Raw genomic sequence first — 21025 nt, forward strand, 5'->3', positions numbered from 1 at the left:
CTTGTTGGTATCCCAGTACATCGAGATTTCCGTGGAAGAATCGGCCATCTGACACAGTCCAGGCTTCTGGAGTACATGCCGTGTAGGGTTCATCACGTGCTGGATAGGAGCAGTTCGCGTGGGAGTGATGGTGGGCGCTCATCAATGATTGTAGTATTTAATATAAAACCGCAGTTCCAGAACAGCGTGGAAAGCATTGACCCTGTCTGTAGAATGGAAAGGCGTGAAATGGTTCAGACTGGTCAATTTTAATACGAATAAATTATCTTTTGTATAAAAAAAATGAGAGGGAGACTGGGCCCCACAGCACTCATTCCCCCACCCGTTGTGGATGGAGCCGGCGTTGTAGAAGCTGCCTGGTGATCAGTGTGAGGCTGACCGGCAAGTGGGAGGCCTGCTCTCTGGAGCTGAAGGGGATCACAGGACGTGAAACAATTTCCACTCGCGGGCGCAGTCTCGATCAGACCGGACCTTCTACTGGAGCGAGGCCGTACACGGGTGAAGTCAGTAATCTTCTTCACATGTAGGGCAGTAGAAATCAGGGCTTCACCAAAATACTGAATGTTTTCCGCCCTGTGATGTATAATGTGCAGTCCTGTGCTTTTTTTCCTGCAGCCCCATCTCGGTCATCGCCACCGGAATCTATTACCTCGCAACACAATATTTTCTCACCATCTCCTGTTTCATAGCATTAACTTATTTAATAGTTGCTGTAAGTTTACACTTAACCACTGTTTTACACGCTAGTCTGACTCTCCTTCGGCCTCGAGAAAAAGTGTTAGCGGAGGGAATCAGCGGGTCAGGCAAGATCTTTGTAAGGAAATGCACACCAGACGTTTCGGGTCGTGATCCTTCATCTGAAAAACCGGACTGTCTGTCTCGCTGTTCAGGAATTGTCCCTTTCAATCCTGTCTAACAATTAACCAGCCTCTTCTCTCTGTTTCTTTTATATTCCGACCTGTTTACTGTGTTTCTGATCCCACCTTGATGTGGAAATGACTGCCATTCCTTCCCCTTGAACACTTGCAGCAACATGACGTCACTTCATGAGACTTGAGCTCGTGTAGTGGACAGTCTCGGTACTGCAGGGGTTCGGCAGCTCCCTGAAAGTGAAAGGTTCCTGAATCAGGAAGTACCGGGAATTAATATGGCTTCGAAACGACAGGTCGAGAGTTTAACCGAGGAGGTAATTTGTCCGATCTGCCTGGATTTCCTCACCGAACCTGTAATGCTGGAGTGTGGACACAACTTCTGTCGCTCCTGTATCACACAGTGTTGGGAAAGGCAGGAGAGAAACCCCTGCCCGGAATGTAGAGAGGACATTGCAGACCGCACCCTGAAGGTCAATCGGGCCTTAGCAAATCTGTCTGAGAAAGCTCGAAAACTAAACATGAATCCGCAAGAGAAGGAAAGTAAACTTTACTGCGAGGAGCATGAGGAAGAGCTGAAGCTGTTTTGTGAGACGGACAAGACACTGATCTGCCTGATCTGTGCGACTGCGCGGGAACACAAGTCCCACAACTTCATGCCGGTTAAAGAAGCCGTTCAAGACTACAAGGTAAAAACAAACCACTTTCGATCGTCTGTTTCTGTTGTACCATGTTTTCGTCTAATCTATTCACTCTTTAATTCCCAGGATCGGGTAAAATCTTCCTTGGACTCTCTCACAAAAAACAAAACAGACTTCGAGAAAATGGAACAGCAACAGAAGAAGAAGATTTCCGGAGTTCGGGTGAGGCTTCTTGAGCTGAATTCCTCACATTGTTGTGTAGATTTGTTCCCTTTAGTGTAGAATAGCTGAGTATCGCAGTTCCAGCAGCCTGGGTTCAGTCTGACACCTGGGGCTGTCTGCGTGGAGTCTGCATGTTGCTACGACAGTTTCAGTCACATCCCAGGGACAAGTTGGTTGAAAGTTGAATTGGTTCCTTTAATTGACTCTGTTGACTACTTCAAAGATGGCGCTGGTCAACCTCGGCGACGTTCTGTGGACTACTGAGAAAACTTTGAAATATATTTCTTCTAAATTACTCTCCCTGTAAATTGCTGACGGTAATTTCCTTTAAACGTACTTTTGAACCATTTTAATGAATTTGCAATTTCTCAATATTTTGGAAGACTCCACAGGCTTAACTCTCAAACATGCAGTTATGACATGTTTAAGTGGACGAAGGTTCAGAGTCATGGCCAAAGGAGAGGGCGGAGGGGAACATTCCAAGCCAAGCTGAAAGGCAGGGTCATAGCGGCTTAGAGTCATAGAGACATACAGTACTGAACAGGCCATTTGTCCTATCTAATCCATGCTGAATCCATTTAAGCTTCCATTCACCAGTACCTGGACCATAGCCCTCCATATCCCCACCATCCATGTATCTACCCAAACTTCTCTTGAAATCGATCTCACATGGACCACTTGTGCTGACAGCTCATTCCACACTCCAACCACCCTCTGAATGAACAGGTTTCCTCTCATACTCCCCTTGAACTTCTCACCTTTCACACTAAAGCCATGACTTCTATCTGTAGTCCCACACAAACTCAGTGGAAATAGCCTCCTTGCATTTACCCTATCTTTTTCTCTCATAATGTTGTATTCTTCTATCAAATCTCCTCGAAATCTTCTACGTTCTAAAGAATACAATCCTAAGCTATTCAATTTTTCCTTATAACTCAGTTCTTTCAGATCCTGCATCATCCTTGTAAACTTTCTCTGTATCCTTTCAGCCTTGTTTACATCTTTCCTGTAGATAGGCGACAAAAACTGCACACAATACTCCAAATCAGCCCTCATCAATGTCTTCAACATAACACACCACCTCCTGGACTCAAATCATTTATTTATGAATGTGAATGTGCCAAAGGCTTTACTTATGACTCCAGCAACCTGTGACACCACTTTCAATGAATTATGAACCTGTATACCCGGATCCCTTTATTCTACCACACTGCTCAGTGTTCTACCGTTCACCATGTAGGACCTACCCGGGTTGTTTTCTACTGAAGTGCAAAACCTCACACTAGCCGCACTAAATTCCATCTGCCATTTTTCAGCCCATTTTCCCAGCTGATGCAGATTCCCCTGCAAGCCATGACGATTGCCCTCACTGTCCACTACATTCACAAACTTGGTGTCATCTGCAAATTTGATGATCCAGTGAACCACATTATTATCCAGATCATTGATATAGATCACAAACAATATAAGACCCAGCACCAGTCCCTACGGCGCACCATTGTTCAAAGATTTTCAGTCAGAGAGGTACCCTCTACTACTGCTTTCTGGCTTCCATCACAAAGCCAATGTCTAATCCAAGTTACTACCTCATCTTGAATGTGGAGTGACTGAACCTTTGTGACCAAGATCCCATGCATGACCATGTCAAATGCCTAACTAAAATTCATGTCAACAACATGCACTGCCTCGCTTTCATCCACTTTCCTGGTTTGCTCCTAGAAAAACTCCTTAAGATTGGTTAGCCATAACCTACCATGCATGAAGCCATGCTGACTATCCTTAATTAGTCCATGCCAATCCACATACGTTTATATCCAGTCCCTTGAAATGCCTTCCAATAGCTTTCCCACAGCTGATGTGACACTCACTGGCCAATAATTTCCTGGTTTCTTTTCAGAGCAATTTACAAACAGCAGAACAACATTGGCCATCCTTCAATCGTCTGGTACCTCTTCTATCACTAAGGATGTTTTACATATCTCTACCAGGACCCTGGCAATTTCTGCTCTTGCCTCCCATAGGGAACACCTTGTCAAGCCCTGGAATTTTCTTCAACTGATTTGCCTCAGGGTAGCAAACACCTCTTCCTCTGTTATCTGTACAGTGTCAATGACATTGATGCCACTTTGCCTCACTGCTTCAATTTATGAGGCAAAAACAGACAAACAATGCATTTAAGATCTCTCCCATCCGTTCTGGCCCCACACATGGATTGCCATTCTGGTCTTCCAGATGATCAATTTTGTCCCAAGCAATCCTTTTGCACTTATCATACAGGTAGAATCACTTGGGGTTCTCCTTCACCTTGGCTGCTAGAGCAAATTCATGCTTTCTTTTTGCCTTCCTGATTTATTACTCAGAGCTCTCTTGTATTTTTGTACTCTATAAGTACTTCCATTGTTCCTACTTGCTTATAGCTGCTATGCACCTCCTTTCTCCTCTTAACCAGGGTCTCAATATCCCTTAAAAAGACAAGGGTTCCCTACACTTGTTATCTTTACCTTTTATGCTGACAGGTGCATACAAGCTTTGTACTCTCAAAATTTTACTTTGAAGGCCTTCCGCTTTCCAAGAACACCTTTGCTAGAAAACAGAGTGTCAAAATCCACACTTGCCTGATCATTCTGATACCATCAAAACTGGCCTTTCACCAATTCTGAATCTCAGCCTGCAGACCAGACTCATCTCTTTGCATATTTACTTTGAAACTAATGGCTTTGCGGTCACTTGATCCAAAGTGTTCTCCTGCACAAATTTCTGTCACGTGCCTTGTCTGATTCACTAATGACAGATCCAGAAATGCACACTCTCTTGTCAGGACTTCTGCACACTAATGAAGGAAACTTACCTGAACATATTTGACAAACTCTATCCCACCTAGTCCTTTTACTCTATGGGATTTCCAGTCAATATGTGGAAATTTAAAATCACCTGCTACAAAAACCTTGTGTTTCTTGCAACAAATCTCTTTACCAATTAGTTCCTCCAAATCCTTCTGACTGTTGGATGGTCTTTAATATAGCCCCATTAACATAGTCACACCTTTCTAATTTCTCAGTTCCACCCATAACACCTCACTAGTCTATCCTGACGGTGCACTACTGTGACGTGTTCGCAGTCTAGTAACGCCATCCCTCCTTTAATCCCTCCCACTCTGTCATGTCTAAAACAACGGAACATCGGAATACGAAGCCGCCAGTCCTGACCCTCCTGCAACCAAGTCTCATGGGTGGTGACAAAGTCATAATTCCAGGTGTTGATCCATGCCTAAGCTCATCCACCTTCCGTACAATACTTCTTGCATATAAATGTACACAGCTCACACATTAGTCATAGAATATTCAAAATTTTGATTCCCGAAATTGCCTGAGATCTTACCCACATCTGCCTCCACAAGCTCCCAAATAACTGTTCTGGCACTCTGGCTGCAATCCCCCTGCAACTTTTGTTTAAACCCCACCATTAAAAAAACCTTCCCACTAGAAGATTAGTCACTCTCCAGTTCAGATGCAAACCATCCCTTCTGTACAGGTCCCACCTTCCCTGGAAGAAATATCAATATCTAAAAATCTTTTGCCCTCCCTCCTACACCATCTCCTTAGCCATGTATAATCTTCCTAATATCTGGCTTCACGGGCACGTGGCATGGGTAGTAATCCCAGGATCACAACCCTGGATGTCCTGCCCTTTAAGCTAGGACCTAACTCCCAAAACTCCCTTTGCAGACTATCGTCATTCTTTCTACCCATGTCATTGGTGGTGACATGAACCATGACTTCTGGTTGTTCACCCACACACTCAAGAATGCCAAGGGCTCGATCTGAGATGTCCCAGGCCCTGGCACCCGGGTGGCAACATGCTATCTGGGTATCTCATTCTCACCCACAGAAACTCCTGTCCATTCACCTAACTAATGAATCCCTCCTTCCCTTCTGAGTCACAGAGCCAGAGTCAGTGCCAGAGACCCGACCATTATAACCTTTTTCTTTTTGATTAACACTCCCAGCAACATCCAAAGTGATATATACGTTGTTGGGAGGGAAGACCACAAGAGTATTCTGCACTGCCTCCTTAATCGCTTTTGCCTTCCTGACTATCAACCAGTTGCCTGTGTCCTGCACCCTGGGTGTAACTACCTCTCTACAAGTCTTATCACCCTTTCGGCATCCCAAATGATCTGCAGTTAGGAAACAGGAAACAACTTATCCTGAGGCTTTTCAACTAATTGTCGAGGACTTCAATCAGGCTTTTTTTGAAGAAAGCTCTGCCTAATTATCATCATCATATCAACTACAGCCCCAGAGGTGCAAACACTCTTGCCCCCTGTCACACTATGATCAGTAAAGCTTAACTTTCCATGTCTAGACCACATTTTGGTAAATCTGATCACTTGGCGGTCCTCCTCCTACCTGCATCCAGGCAGAAGCTAAAGAGCAAGACTCCAGAGATAAGGACACAGAGGTGGTTGTGGGCTGCTGAGGAGTAGCTGCAGGATTGCTAAGGTCGGTAGACTGGGCCATTTTCAAAAGCTCATCAGAGGATCTGAATGAATAAATCAGGGCTATCACAGATTTTATAAAATTGGTTGTAGACGAGGTGTCCCCGCAAAATAATTCAGAATTTTCCCTAACCAGAAGCCCGGGATGAACCAGATCAGTAACATTCTGGTTTGGCAACCAAGTTAAATACAAGAGGTCCAGGTAGAATCTCTGGAAACCCATCTACCGTACAAAATGGCAATTCCAGACCAAACTTGAATCACATAAGGATGTTCGACAGCTGTGGCAGGAGGGTGAATATCCGGCCCAGTTGGTGAAACTGGTAAATTATGAACGACCTGTGCAAATCAACTAGCTGGACTGTTCAATTATATATTTAACTTGTCAGTTCATCAATCTGAAACACCCAATTGCTTCAAGCAGGATTGACCAGCAGCTGAGAAGAACATGAAATCCACTTCAGTGACTATCATTCAGTAGCACTGATATCCACTGTAATAAACTGCTTTGAGAGGTGCTTCATCAATTTGCCTACTATAACAACGGGTCAACAGCAGTTGCCATTTCAGTGGCTCTTCACTCAATCCTGAGCATATGGACAATGGAGATGCAAGCAGTGCCTATAAAAAGTATTCACCCCTTCCTCTTGGAAGTTTTCATGTTTTATTGTTTTACAACATTGAATCACAGTGGAATTAATTTTACTCCTTTTGACACCGATCAACAGAAAAGACTGTTTCATATTAAAAGTGAAAACAGATCTCTGCAAGGTAATCTAAATTAATTACAAATACAAACCACAAAAAAAATAGATTGCTTAAGTATTCAGCCCCTTCAATATGACACACCAAATCATACCTGGTGCATCCAGTTGGTTTTCAAAAGCACAAACTTTGTTAAGGTGTCCTAGCTATATGTAAACCTGTCTGCAGTCAAAGTGTTTCAACTGATTATAATAAAAAATACACCTGTATCTGGAAGGTCCAACTGCTGGTGAGTAAGTATTCTGGCAAAAACTACCCAAAAAAAAACAAAAGAACAATCCAAGCAACTCCACGAAAATGTTGCTGAAAAAGTACAAGTCAGGGGATGGATACAAGAAAATTTCAAAGTTAGTGAATGTCCCTTGTAAGTCAATCATCAAGAAATGGAAAGAATATGGCACAGCTGTAAATCTGCCTTGCTCTGGCAGTCCTGAAAAACTGAGTGACCGTGCGAGAAGGGAACTACTGAGGGAGGCCAACAACAGACCTATTACAACTCTGGAGGAGTTACAAGCTTCACTGGCTGAATGGGAGAGGCTGCATGTGCAACAACTGTTGCCCAGGTGCTTCACCAGTCACAGCCTTATGGAGAAAGGTAAAGAAAAAGCCACTGTTGAAAATGCTCACCTGAAATTTTGGCCAGAGTTTGCCAGAAGGCATGTGGAAGACTCTGAAGTCAGCTGGAAGAAGATTCTGTGGTCTGATGAAATGGAAATTGTGCTTTTTGGCTATCAGAATAAATGCTATGTTTAGCCAAATTCCGCATATCATCAAAAAAACTCCATCCATACCGTGAAATGCAGTGGTGGCTGCATCATGCTGTGGGGATGATTCACTGCAGCAGGCCCTGGAAGGCTTGTGAAAGTACAGGGTAAAATGGATGCAGCAAAATACAACAGAATCCAAGGGGAAAACCTGATGCAGTCTGCAAGAGTACTGTGACTTGGGAGAAGGTTTACTTTCCAGCGAAACAAGGACCCCAAGCATAAATCCAAAGCTACACAGGAATGGCTTAAAAACAACAAAATTAATGTCATGGAGTGGCCAAGGCAAAGTCTAGACCTTCGTCCATTTGAGAATTTATGGCTGAACCTGAAAAGGGCTGTTCACTCATGATCCCCTTCCAATCTGACAAAACTTGAGCAGTTTTGTAAAGAAGAATGGGGGGGGGGGAAGAAATTGCAGTGTCCAGATGTGCAAAGCTGCTAGAGACCTATCCAGACAGACTCAAGGCTGTAATTGGTGCAACAGTTACATTGACTAAATACTGGTTTGAAGAAGTTGAATACTTATGCCGTTAATTGTTTTGTCTTTTATATTTGTAATTAATTTCGATCACTTTGCAGAGATCTACTTTCACTTTGACATGAAAGTGTCCTTTTCTGTTGCATAGTGTCAAAAAAGCCAAATTAAATTAACTGTGATTCAATATTGTAAAACAATAAATCACGAAAACTTCCAAAGGGGCTGAATACATTTCATCGGCACTGTACATCAGGATGCTATATCAACACTATTGGGTCCCTCAAAACTAATCACTAAGTTTCAAGTCCTAGGCCTCAATTCCTTCTTGAGCAACTGGATCCTGAGCAGTGTCGTTACAACAACTTCTCACTCAATGTCTGCAAGACCAAGTAGAAGAATATTGGTTTCAGGAGAAAGAAACCAGAGGTACATAAGCCAGGGCTCATAGGTAAATCAGAGGAGGAGAATATCAGCAACATTAAATTCCTTGGTGTTATCATTTCAGAGGATCTGTCCTAGGTCCAGCATGTAAGTGCCATTACAAAGGAAGCACAGCAGCACCTCAACTTTCTAAGAAGTTTGTGAAGATTCAGCATGATGTCTAGAACTGTGACAAATTTCTATAGATGTGTTGTGGAGACTGTATTAACAAATTGCATCCTGGCCTGGTGTGTAAGTACCAATGCCCTTGTACAGTAAAACCTACAAAAAAAAGTGGATATGACCCAGTCTATCATGGGTGAAGCCCTCCCCACCACTGAGCACATCAACTTGGAGCGTTGTCACAGGAAAACGGCATCCTTCATCATGGACCCAAACCGTCCAGGATATGATCTCTTCTCGCAGCTGCCATTGGGAACAAGGTACGGGAACTTCAGATCCAGCACCACCAGGTTCAGGAACAGTTACTACCACTGAACTATCACACTCTTAAACTAGAAGGGATAACTTCACTCAACTTGTCTCACTCCATCACTGAAATGTTCCCACTGACTGGACTGATTTTCAAGCACTCTTCATCTCATGTTCTCTATATTTATTGCTTATTTATTTATTATTATTATTATTATTGTTACATTTTTTCTCTTTCTTGTATTTGAACTGTTGTTTTTTCTTTGCACATTGATGTTGGGTGTGGTCCTTCATTGATTCAATTGTTCTTCATGTATTTAATTTGATTACCTGCAAGAAATGGAATCTCAGGTTTACATATGGTGACGTATATTCACTTTGATAATAAATTTGTATTGAACTTTGAACTTGATGTGGTATATTACTTAGGTTGGAGTTAATGGGCATGTGAGAGAGAACAGAATTCAAGAAAACATGAGGAAATGGGAATAATTGGATTCCTCTGAGAACCAATACAGATTTCATGGGCTGAACAGACAACTTCCGTGTCAGAAGGAAATACAACAAAGCAATACAGTAAGTTAATCTTTGCCTTTCAATTGACAGGAACAGTCACACATCCTGCAGTCCCACGTCACATCGCAGTTTGCGGAACTGCACCAGATTCTCACCGAAAAAGAGCGGCACATACTCAAGGATCTCGGAGAAGAAGAGGAGAGGATTCTAAATCCAATGGAGAAGAATCTACGAGAGATTCAAAAGAATTTAAATTCTACTCAGGAGGAGATCTCAAGGTTACAGGAACAGATGGATCAAAAAGAGAGTGTGATATTTCTCACGGTGAGAGATTATATTCCAATTTGTTTTGTAACAGTGGACAAAATTCCGATCAATAATTTGAAGTAACAATGACATTTACAAATGGTTGTAAACTGAGTTAACCCAGACATACGTTTCAAAAGTTCATGACTGTTGTTGTCCCAAAACTAGACTTCCACAATATCTGTACATCAGAAGACAGTCTGCAATCTTCTTGTGAATGAGTAATTCTGAACATAACATTGAACTGGTAATTGTTTCCTCAATTCCTATATCAAACATCCCTGAAACTCCCGTTGATGTCCAATTTCAGTCACATACTGTGAGTGTGTCTGGTGCCGTGGGTGTGAGGGTCTCTCTCTCAATGAGTGAGAACAAAGGATCAATTCCAGAATGTGACCCACACATCAGATTTATCATAGATAAATAAGAGTGCTTTCCATTAGATTAGAGAATTAAGGGAAACCTGCACTATTTCTCTACATTTTCAGAAAAATTCCTTGTCATTTACCAGTGATTCTGTGTTGTTCATACAGGCGTGTGACTATAGGAAGGTGAAATTACAACATTTTGTAATGATTTGGGTGAAATTCAGGATAAGGACTGTATGTCTCAGTATATCCATATTTGTTTTATTTATTTCAGGAGGAAGCTTGTCAGAAGAGGAGGTAGGATATGCTCTTTACTGAATCTCTGTACAGATTTGTAAAATAGTTCAACATTGCAGTTTATGACTGATGATTTTATATTCACAGAATTAGTGGTGACATCCAGCAATTGTCAGTGACAGACGGTGCCCTTCCAGTTGAAAACTTCGATCACCTCTATTTATTGAACTCAGCGTTGAAAGAAATACTTGATGACATTAATCGAGGTAAAACCTACACTGATTCATTTGACCTTGTTTATGAGACACAATTAATTAGAATTGGAAGCAAAGGTTGTCTGTAACAATGGGCTGAAGGGGAACTGTAGTTTTATTCCAGCTTCAATTTTATCTGCTGGGAAACATCAGTGTCACATGGTCAGCTGGAGATGTCTGACCCCTGAACACACTGACACAGGGGCACAATACAACCAGTACATGGAACTGTTAGATGTCCCATTGCATCCTGGTCCTATCCAGACTGTGCAAACCCTACAGGACATGAGTATAAACCCAACCACATAATCTGGGGAATTAATATTCATTTAATGACATTATAGGGAATAAAGGGCAGGCACTGTAGCATAGTGGTCAGTGCAAAGTTATTCCAGCTCTGTGTGTCAGATTTCGGAGTTCAATTCCAGCGCCCTATGTAAGGATTTCTACGTTCTCCCCTTGACCACATGGGTTTCCTCCGGGTGCTCCGGTGTCCTCGCACAGTCTAAAGGTGTAGCAATTGGTAAATTGGCTGGGCATTGAAAATTGTCCTGTGATTATACTACTGTTAAAAGAGGGTGTTGGTGAGCAGTGTGGCTCATAGGGCGGGAAGGGCATGTTCTGTACTGTATCTCTAAAATGAAGCTTGTATCAGTGTGTTGTCCAGTATTGTCAGAAAGATACACATGAGTCCCTCCTGGGCTGCTGACCCTGTCTGACCTGTCCATGACTGCAGACTCAGGTCTGCCCCCTGCTGGGCTCACGGGTCTCACTGTTGTTATCAAACCACCACGTTGAACATGAGAACATGAGAAATTGGAGCAGGATTAGGCCATCTGGCCTATCAAGCCTGCTCCACAATTCAATAAGATCATGGATGATCTGACCATGGACTCAGCTCCACCTACCTGCCTTTTCCCCATAACCCTTAATTCGCCTACTATGCAAAAATCTATCCAAACTTGTCTTAAGTATATTTACTGAGGTAGCATCCACTGCTTTGTTGGGCACAGAATTCCACAGATTCACCACTCCCTGGAAAAAGCAGTTCCTCCTCATCTCCATCATAAATCTACTCCCCTGAATCTTGAAGCTATATCCCGTAGTTCTAGTCTCACCTACCAGTGGAAACAACTTTCCTTCCTCAATCTTTCATATTTTTATATGTTTCTATAAGATCTCCTCTCATTCTTCTGAATTACAGCAAGTACAGTTCCAGATGACACAATCTCTCCTCATAGTCTAATCCCCTCATCTCTGGAATCAACCTGATGAACCTCCTCTGCATCGCCTCCAAAGCCAGGATATACTTCCTCAAGTAAGGAGACCAGAACTGCATGAAGTACTCCAGGTGTGGCCTCACCAGTACCCTGTACAGTTGCAGCATAACCTCTCTGCTCTTAAATTCAGTCCCTCTGGCAATGAAGGCTAACATTCCACTTGCCTTCTTGATAGCCTGCTGCACCTGTAGACGAACATTTTATGTCTCATGCACAAGCACTTCCAAGTCCCTCCGTCCTGCAGCATGCCGTGATTTTTTCACCATTCAAATAATAATCTGATCTTCCATTTCTCCTTCCAAAGTGGACAACCTCTTATTTACCAACATTATACTCCTTGCCCAGCTAATTAACATATCTATATTTCTCTGCAGACTCTCCATAACTTCTTAACAATTTGCTTTTCCACTTAATTTAGTAGCATCAGCAAACTTAGATACACTATACTCGGTCCCCTCTTCCAGACCGTTAAGGGTATATCGCGAACAGTTGCATGCCCAGCACCGACCCCTGTGGCACACTGCCCATCCCTGATTGCCAACCAGAATAACACCCATGTATCCCAACTCTCTGCTTTCAATTTGTTAACCAATCCTCTATCATGCTAATATTTCACCTCCAACTCTATGCATACTTATCTTCTGGATAAGTCTTTTATGTGGCACCTTATTGAACACCTTCTGGAAATCCAAGTAAATAACATCCATCTGTTCCCCTCTATCCACTGTGCTCGTTATATCCTCAAAGAACTCCAGTAAGTTTTTCAAACAGGACCTGTCTTTGCTGAATCCATGCTGCATCTGCCTGATGGATCCATTTTTTTCCAGATGCCTCACTATTTCTTCTTTAATGATAGCATCAAGCATTTTACCAACTACACATGTTAAACTAACTGGCCAAAAGTTACCTGCCTTTTTGCCTATATTCTTTTTTGATCACTGGCATGACACTCGCCATTTTCCAATCCACTGGGACCTGCCCAGATACAGAGAATTTTGGTAAATTATCACCAAAGCTTCCACTCGAACTTATGCCATTTCTTTCAGTACCCTGGGATACATTCAATCAGGATCAGTGGACTTGTCTATCTTCAGGCCCACAAGTTTGCTCAGCACAACCTCTTTAGTGATAGCTGTTGTATCAATGTCCTCACCTCCCATCGCATTCAGAACATCTCCCTTTGGCATGTTAGATGTATCCTCCACCATAAAGACCGACACAAAATAGTTGTTCAAAGCCTCTGCCGTTTCCTCGTTACCCAATATGAATTCCCCCTTCTCATCCTCCAACGGATCTACATTCACTTTAGCCACTCTTTTCCGCTTTATATTATTATAAAAACTTCTACTGACCATTTTTAAAATATTTTATACTAGTATGTTTTCATAATCTATCTTCCCTTTCTTTATTGCTTGCTTAGTGGTTCTTTGTTGCTTTTTAAAATTTTCCCAATCTTCCAGTATCCCACTACTTTTGGCAGCTTTGTACCAATGAGCTTTTGGTTTGACACCTTCTTTTATTTCTTTGGTTATCCTAGGCTGGATCTCCCCACCCTTACTGTCCGTGATTATAACTGGAATATAATTCTGTTGAGCACCGTGAAAAATCTCCTTAAAAGTCTTCCACTGTTCTTCAACCATCCTACCATATAGCCTGTGTTCCCAGTCTACACTAGCCAAATCCACCCTCATCTCATTGTAGTCTTTATTGTTTAGGCATAATACACTGGTTTTAGATCGATCTATTGCACCCTCCATTTCTTTGAGAAACTCAAACATACTGCGATCACTCTTTCCAAGAGGATTCCTAACTACAAGATCACTAATGTTACCTGTCTCATTGCACAGGACAATGGATTGGTTGGATAGATTTTCACACAGTAGGGGAATTAAGAGTTATGGGAGAGTGGAAGGCAGGTAGAGATGAGTCTATGGCCTGATCAGCCATGGTCTTATTGAATGGAGGAGAAGGCTTGACAGGCCAGATGGCCTACTCCTGCTCCTCTTTCTTATGTTCTCATGTACCCTGGGAAAGGATTGTGGCCTCTTTACCAATGAACTTTATCCCATTGTACAGCACTTTGAGTTGTGTCATTTGTATGAAAGGTGTTCAATATTTATTATTATCATATTTTCATTTTTTCTCAGTTCAAGCTGGTAAAACCCGAGGTATGGGCAAGGTTAAGAACACTAATTTCTCAATTGCTAGGAACTTTCAGACTATTGCAGTGGTGTTTAGTATTGTGGCTTTCTGGAGATTTACATAAATAGTGCTGTGTAGGCCTAATTGTTTAATGTTATTGTGTAGTGACTTTGAGATGATATCAGTTGTAAATATTATGATTGGGACAATGCATATTTTATATTGTTATTATTTTTACTCCAAATCCAAAAACAAGCTGATGGAGGAATTCAGCAGGTCAAGTTGCATCTGCAGAGACAAGGTCGAAGTTTCAGGTGGAGATCCCGCTTCAGAGTCCATACTCAATGCCCGGACTAATGAAGACAAGCTTGTCCTATACCTTCCTGACCACACTCTACACTTGTATTGCCACTTGAGTGAGCTGTGCACATGGACCCTAACATCCCTCTGTCATCAATGATCAAAGAGTCCTCCCATTTGCTCCATAATTTTCCCTTGCATTTGCCCTTCCAAACTGTATCCCCTCTCATTCATCCAGGATAAACTCTATTAACCATTTTTCCATCCATTTCTCCAAGTGATCCATGTCCTACTGTATCTTTCAACAACCTTTTTCACCATCCAAAACCTCACCAAATTTGTGTCATTGCAAGTGTACAGGCCACATATATCACTCAACAACAGAGTTACCAGCAGTGAACTCTGTGAAATACCACTGGACACAGACCTGTAGGCACAATAACACTCCTCCACCACAGCCTTGTCTTCTGTGGCCAAGCCAATTGTAAATCCAGTCTACATTCCTCTTTTGTAGTATGGATACGTTCCAATACATAACTACTCATTTGCCTTAATCTCCCAGACCCGTTTCCATGGGAAATACATAAAATGTCTGTCCCGTCTCCTGAGACTCCAGATATCAATGGGCTGAAACCCTGGATTAGGACTGGGAGAGGAATGTGTGTGATGGGGTGGTAGAGGTGGGTTTGTGGGAAAGGGGAGAGAGATCTTTTGTTTCCATCTGCATCAGCAGTTCATCCACATGCTTCTCATCCCTAGCCCATCTGGTTCTCGTTCCATCTGCCATTCATCTCTTCCCTAATGGTTCCCAGTAACACCTCCTTTACTAATTAGATTCCTTAAAACTCTGTCCTTGTTCCATCTCCCTCTTATTTTATCCTCTGTGTCTGTCTCCACCACTGTTGCCCAACTCCAGCCCACACCCACACCCTGTCCCCTTCCCTACCCAGAAGAAGCTGCTTGTCATCCCTCCTCAGTCTCCAGTCACCTCAGAATGCTGTCTCATCATGCCCCTTCTCCCCTGTATACCAGCCATCTCCCCTCTCCACTCTCAGTCCTGATGTAGGGGTTCGATCCGAAACGTCAACAGTCCCTTTTCCCATAGATACTGCTCGATCCACTGAGTTCCTCCAGCAGATTTTGGATATATTTAAAGTGAATTGAGAGAAACGTTTGAAATATTGAGAGATTCAGGTTTTGGGGATCTGGTACAGAAGAGGAATTGGTATCGGCATCGATCACTCACTGTCCTATGAAGGGCCTGTTCCTGTGCCATACTGTTTGAGTTCTCTGTTCCCTGTTTAGAACAATGAGAGGAGATCTCAGGGAAACACAAAACTCTTTCAAGGTTCAACAGGCAGAATGCAGGGAGGATGTTTCCCCTGTCAAAGGAGTCAAAGGTGAACAGTCACTGTATCAGGATGGCTGAACCCTCAGAGGATGGTGTATCCTGGGAATTCTCTGCACCGGTGGGCTGTAGGGTCTCAGTCATTCAGTTCATTTAGAGTCAGAGTCATCATCGTCCAGCAGAGAAATGGACCTTTTGGCCCATCGCCTTTCTGCTGACCTATTTACCCATCTACAGTCATCCCATTGGCCAGAATTAGGTCAGTCTCCTTCTGTGCCTTCTCTATGAAGTGTCTGTCTATGTGTCTCTTAAACACAGTGATTGTATCTGCTTCTATCACCTCCTCTAGCAGCAAGTTCCAGCATCAACCACTCACTGTTCAAGTAAACTCACCTCAGACAGGTGACCTATTGTATTTGATCCCCCTCTTGTGGGATGAAGATTTCAACCATGTGCTCAATCTACACCACTCATAACCTTACATATTTCTGTCAGATCATCCCTCAGCCCACTTACCAGCATTTGGCCCCTATCCTTCTAAACCTTCCCTGTCAACGTTTCTCTGCTCCAGGTCTCAGCTCCTCTGCTGTGCCAGTTCCAAAGGGCTCTCAATTCTCCCGTGTTACAGAAGATGATAGAGCTTATTTTCTACTACATTACAGAATCAAATGTGCTGCAGGTCCTCAAATGCAGAAAGGTCAATAACTACACAGGTCCTGATCAAGTGTACCTCAGGAAATTGTGTGAAGCACAGGAAGAAATCGTAGGACCCTATTTGGAGATGTGTGTTATGATGTGCACCCGGCCGCGTAGGCTTCCATGGTTTAGACATGCTGATTCTCTAGAATATGGATAGCTGGGTCAGCCCCTTTAAAAATTCAGCCACACCCTGCTAATTAGTGCCAGGGTTTTAATATTTAAAGAGCACCTGAACTGAAGTGCTGTGCTCGTTCTGTGCAAACAGCCTTATCAACAATGGTCTTTGAACTGGAGTTCTCAATTTTCAGTTTCTCAGTCATAATATATGGTTTTCACTGGGAACCATGGGTTGGATAATATTCTCCTGACTCTGTATGGATGTTTGCAGTCTGGGGTTGCCATGATTACATATTTAAAGTTCTTGCTGATGTGTGTCTGACTTGGAGAACACATACAAAGTTTTTGAAGGATAAATGTAAGCAGGTTATTAACGTTTTGCAGTGTGTGTCTGGGTATGACTGGTGAGCCTCTAGGGGTGTGCTATTGATGATTTATTCTGCTTTATTATGCTCTTGTCTCATGAATGGTTGTGTGATTTATGGAGAGGTAGCTCGTTCACTTTCATTTTGGTTGGATGCCCGATAGACAAGGACACTTAGAATCTGTAGTGGAGCATTTCAGACCACACTAAGAGATGCATTTGGGGAGAGATGTCTCTTGACCAGCAAAGTGAAAAATTCAGCCTTGCATACGGAACTTTTGTTGTAAGGTAGGGGGTGTCCCATTTCATGTATTTGATTTTAATGGATTGCTGTGGATATACTAACAGGTTTGCTAAGTGTTTTGGGCAGATAATTAGGGAATAGGTGTGGGAGTATTGTCTTGTTGATTTGCCGATTAGCCCAACAGTGGGCTGGCCAGGAGTTCAGTTTGGAGATTTCCAGATGTGGGATTAGATTCATCGTTACTGGTGGATAGACAGGGTCTTGTGTCTGGTCATTTGCGGCAGCAGTTGTTTTCCTTTTTGCCTATTTTCACGGATGGATCTAAAGACCCAGTTATCAATGGGTGGGCTCTGGGATATTTATCCCCTGGTTTAGTGTCGAGGTGGGGAAAAGACTGACAGGTGGATTATCTGTCTATACAGCAGATTTTTTTTGCCATTTTCATTAGTTTGTAATGGGGCGAACAAGTTAAATCAAAAAGAGTTGTGATCTGCTCAGATGCTGCCTCGGAAACACAGAGTTTGGAAAGGAAGCATTCAAGGAGACCTGATCTGTTGATGGAAGTGTACTACAATTTATATCTTCTGGAGAGAATGGGAATAGTAGTACAGTTCTTTTGGGTCCCAGCACATCTGGGTGTATTGGGAAATGAAAGGACAGATATTAGAGTGAAATAGGCTCTTACTAAGTCAGGAGTAGATATTACAGTCAATACAGGAAAGTATGGAGCCAAAAATTGCAGATGTGTGGGATAGGAGTGGGACAGGGAGATGATTTGGTTCTATCAGTTCAGGGCAGCCTCCTTTTGGGAAGGGTTAGGAGGGAAGATGTGTGGTTGACGAGATTGAGGTTAGGACACACAGATCTGCACTCTACTTTGACACGTGTTGGTAAGTACAGGAATGAGTCGTGTGATTTTTGTAAGGTATCAGAGACAGTGGAACATGCGGTCATGATGTGCTACAGATAATTGTTATAACGGAAGAAGCTGTTTAAGTAATTATTGGGTAGATCTCTACTACCTAGGCTGCAGAATATTCTGGCAACTGAAGCAAGGATGGTTCCGTCATGTAGAGCGCCGGTGAGCTTAATTAAAAAAGGTTTGGGTGGCAGGAGCAGCTCCCCACGACCGCTCCTATCATACTCTCTTCCAGTAGGTGGCGGTAATGCACCTTCCTGATCGGTGCGAGCTGCCATTAGCACAAAAACCAGTAGGAGAAGAAGATTCGGTGCTCAGCTGTCAGCTGGACTTTGGTTTCTTGTCTAATGTATAGTTTACAACCCCGTGCTCATCTCAGTCTCGTACCGTGTATCGATTCTCGTCTCGGATACTCCAGCACTTGGGTCCTTAGCGTCCTCGCCTCGGACTCTCGTCCCGATGTGTGTATCATCAGTAGCTATGGGTGAGGGGCCAGAAGACTGGAGGGTGATTATTGTTGAACATTTAATTAAGATAGACTGTCGGGGAAAGCCTGGGAAGTACAGACTGGTGAACCTAGCGTCGGTTGTGGGTACATTAATGGAGTGGATTCTGAGAGACAGGCTCTACATTCATTTGGAAAAGCAAGGATTAATCAGGGTTACCCAGCCTGGCTTTCTGTATGGACAGAGAAAACGGGTGATGGAAGTGCAGTAGACATTGTCTACATGGACTTTAGCGAGATATTTGACAAGGTACCTCATGGTAAAATATTGCAGAGAGTTAGAACACATGGGTTTCAGTACGATCTGGCCAAATTGATCCAGAATTGCCTGGGATGAAACGTGTGTCCAGTGGTGTTCTGCAGGGATTTGTGCTGCGTCCATGTTGTTCATCATTCATATGAACGGTTTGGAAGTGGGAGTAGGTGACATATTTTGTAGATTTGTGGAGGACTCTGAAATTGTTGGACATTGAGAACTGGAGGATTTAGGTTCGAAGGAGAGGCTGGATAGGCTGGGAATTTTCTCTGGAGCTCAGGAGGGTGCAGTTAAACACTTTAAAAGAATTTGAACTGGTCCGTGGGTAGGAAAGGGTTAAAAGAATAATGGGCAAATGGGACTACCTCACTAAAGCAAGTGAATTCGGCCGAAAAGCCTGCTTTACCTCCAGTATTCACTCATCCCATCCTCACCTGGCTCCAGTTGTTGCTCCACCCTTCCTCTTACCCGTTTCCACTGGCTGTCTCCCGTTTTTCTTTCCATTATTGAGGAAATCTCGACCTGAAACATCTACAGCCCATCTCCCTCCACATATGCTGATTGACCCGCTGAGTTCCCCCAGAATTTTGTGTGTTTTGATCGGGAAAACGCCGCTCTCCATGCCAGAGGAAAAATCTCGGGAACGTCCTAATTGCCCATTGGGTTAGTTGAGTACAATCGGGGGAAAAGTTTCCCTCGGCCACCCGACTGCGCGTGAGATCCAGCTGCCTCTGCCCGGGTCTCCGCCGCACCTCCCCCCGCCCCCCCATGATCCCCGGGGACTCTCTAATTCTCTGTTTCTTCCCCTCGTCTCCGTCACCCTGGATGTGGAAACGGCGCATCCGGGACTCGAGGTGTCGGAGGATCGGAAGAGTATGAGATACACCGGGACCCTAAGGGATCTCCCTGACACTGGGAAGAGGTTCACAGACTGGGCTTGTGTGCTGGGATCGGAGGGATTCACATCGGGGAGACATTACTGGGAGGTAGATGTGACGGGGAATCAGTGGTGGGATCTGGGTGTGGTCACAGAGTCTGTCGAGAAGGAGGGAGAAGTCGAGTCGAGTCCGGAGACTGGATTTTGGATCATCAGGCGGTTTAATGACGTGTTCGGTGTTCTCACCTCCCCTGAATCCCGACTCCCGGCCGGCCCCATCCCCGGGAGGGTGGGAGTTTATCTCAATTACGAATCCGGGACAGTTTCATTTTACAACGCGGAGACCAATTCCCGCGTTCACGCCTTCACTGGGAATAAATTCACGGAGAAACTTTATCCTTTCTTCGGGATTGGATATGAAAACGAGTGGCTGAAAATCTGCTCGGGTTCCGCTCCGGGTCTGTAAACGGGTCGGGTCCGGGAGTAAGTCAGTGTAAATATACATGTGCGGAGAGTGAAATAAACGCGATATGAGAATTGTCGATCCATTCATTTTTATATGTTAACGGCATCCGTCAACGGAACGGAAACACTGCAGATTCAGCAGCAGCCGGCTGCGGCGGGCCCTGACAGGGTTTAACTGGGACAAGTGATGGTGGTGCTGACTGGAAAAGGGGGAGGTCAAGGTGTAATCTTGGTAAGACTGGACATGTATTGGTGGCAATACGCTGAAAGCCGGAGACTCCCAGCGTGTCAGGTAACATCTCAACAACAGGCGTATCACTTTGGACACTGTAGGAGCGGATGACGTGACAGAGGAAAATCTCCGCGGTTGGGTTGCTGGCACTGAGTCTGCCTCTGTGATTTAGAAGGGAAGACGCGAGAAGAGGTGCACTGTGTGATTGGGGATTCATCAGGGGAAAAAAAAGGAGGTTTCTGTGGGCGAGAACGAGATTCCCGGATGGTATGTTGCCTCCCGGGTGCCGGGGTCCAGGACAAGTTACAGGTTCTGCACAGGGAGCTCTGGAAGTTCGGTGCTAAGTTAAAGGGCAGGACCTTCAGGGTTGTGATCTCAGGATTGCTACCCGTCCCACGTGCTAGCGAGACCAGAACTAGGAAGATTACATAGTTTAGCACGGTGTTGGAGGGAGGGCATAAGTATTTTGGATCATCGGACTCTCTTCCAGTGGAGATGGGATTT

General features: G+C 43.8%; 1 protein-coding gene across 2 annotated transcripts; it reads left to right on the top strand.

Moving 5' to 3' along the window:
- The first annotated feature begins 1111 nt into the window (after positions 1-1111).
- LOC134346611 (zinc-binding protein A33-like) lies at positions 1112-20353 on the top strand. Of its 2 annotated transcripts, XM_063048052.1 has the most exons (6): positions 1112-1558; positions 1637-1732; positions 9699-9932; positions 10557-10579; positions 10667-10784; positions 19757-20353. In XM_063048052.1, the coding sequence occupies exons 1-6, from the start codon at positions 1148-1150 to the stop codon at positions 20288-20290; spliced, it is 1416 nt and encodes a 471-aa protein (XP_062904122.1). In that variant the 5' UTR covers positions 1112-1147; the 3' UTR covers positions 20291-20353. The 2 variants fall into 2 exon arrangements, with proteins under 2 accessions (XP_062904122.1, XP_062904120.1); XM_063048050.1 differs by having other exon boundaries at positions 1112-1732.
- Positions 20354-21025: the final 672 nt, after the last annotated feature.

The sequence above is a fragment of the Mobula hypostoma genome, chromosome 5 (genome assembly GCF_963921235.1).
Source record: "Mobula hypostoma chromosome 5, sMobHyp1.1, whole genome shotgun sequence".
Classification (NCBI taxonomy): domain Eukaryota; kingdom Metazoa; phylum Chordata; class Chondrichthyes; order Myliobatiformes; family Myliobatidae; genus Mobula; species Mobula hypostoma.